General features: G+C 59.6%; 1 protein-coding gene across 1 annotated transcript in view; it reads right to left on the reverse strand.

Annotated features, from left to right (window-relative positions):
• The window catches only part of LOC102681070 (nuclear receptor subfamily 1 group D member 2-like), a 12,599-nt gene that overhangs the window by 924 nt on the left and 11,361 nt on the right, over positions 1 to 314 (reverse strand). The window contains exon 5 of the mRNA XM_006612757.2: positions 3 to 314. This exon is cut by the window's right edge and continues 8 nt beyond it. Within this exon, the coding sequence (XP_006612820.2) occupies positions 3 to 314 (312 nt within the window). The remainder of the gene's footprint in view (positions 1 to 2) is intronic.

The raw sequence follows: 314 nt of genomic DNA on the forward strand, positions 1-314 counted from the left end.
TCGATTGTCGTCGTCCCGTTTCGGCGACGGCGTCGATCTAGGGCTCACGCTGTCGCTCGAGGAACTCGTCAAACTCGCCACCATTTGGGGGGCACCGACCTGATTCACGTATGGGACGATAAATCTCTGTTGGAACGGGAAGAACGGGGTGTTGAGCAGTTGCATGTGGGTCAGAGCTGGGTGAAAGAAAGGTGGACCTCTCCACATAGGGAACCTGGATACTTCCGGCCTGAGCAATTCGTGGGGCGCTCTGACCAGGTCCATAGGCCTCAGAAGGGGATCCTGCGCCGCCCTCGTTGGGATGTCGGGCGCCC

The sequence above is a fragment of the Apis dorsata genome, unplaced genomic scaffold (assembly GCF_000469605.1).
Source record: "Apis dorsata unplaced genomic scaffold, Apis dorsata 1.3 scaffold_123, whole genome shotgun sequence".
NCBI classification, from domain to species: Eukaryota; Metazoa; Arthropoda; class Insecta; order Hymenoptera; family Apidae; genus Apis; species Apis dorsata.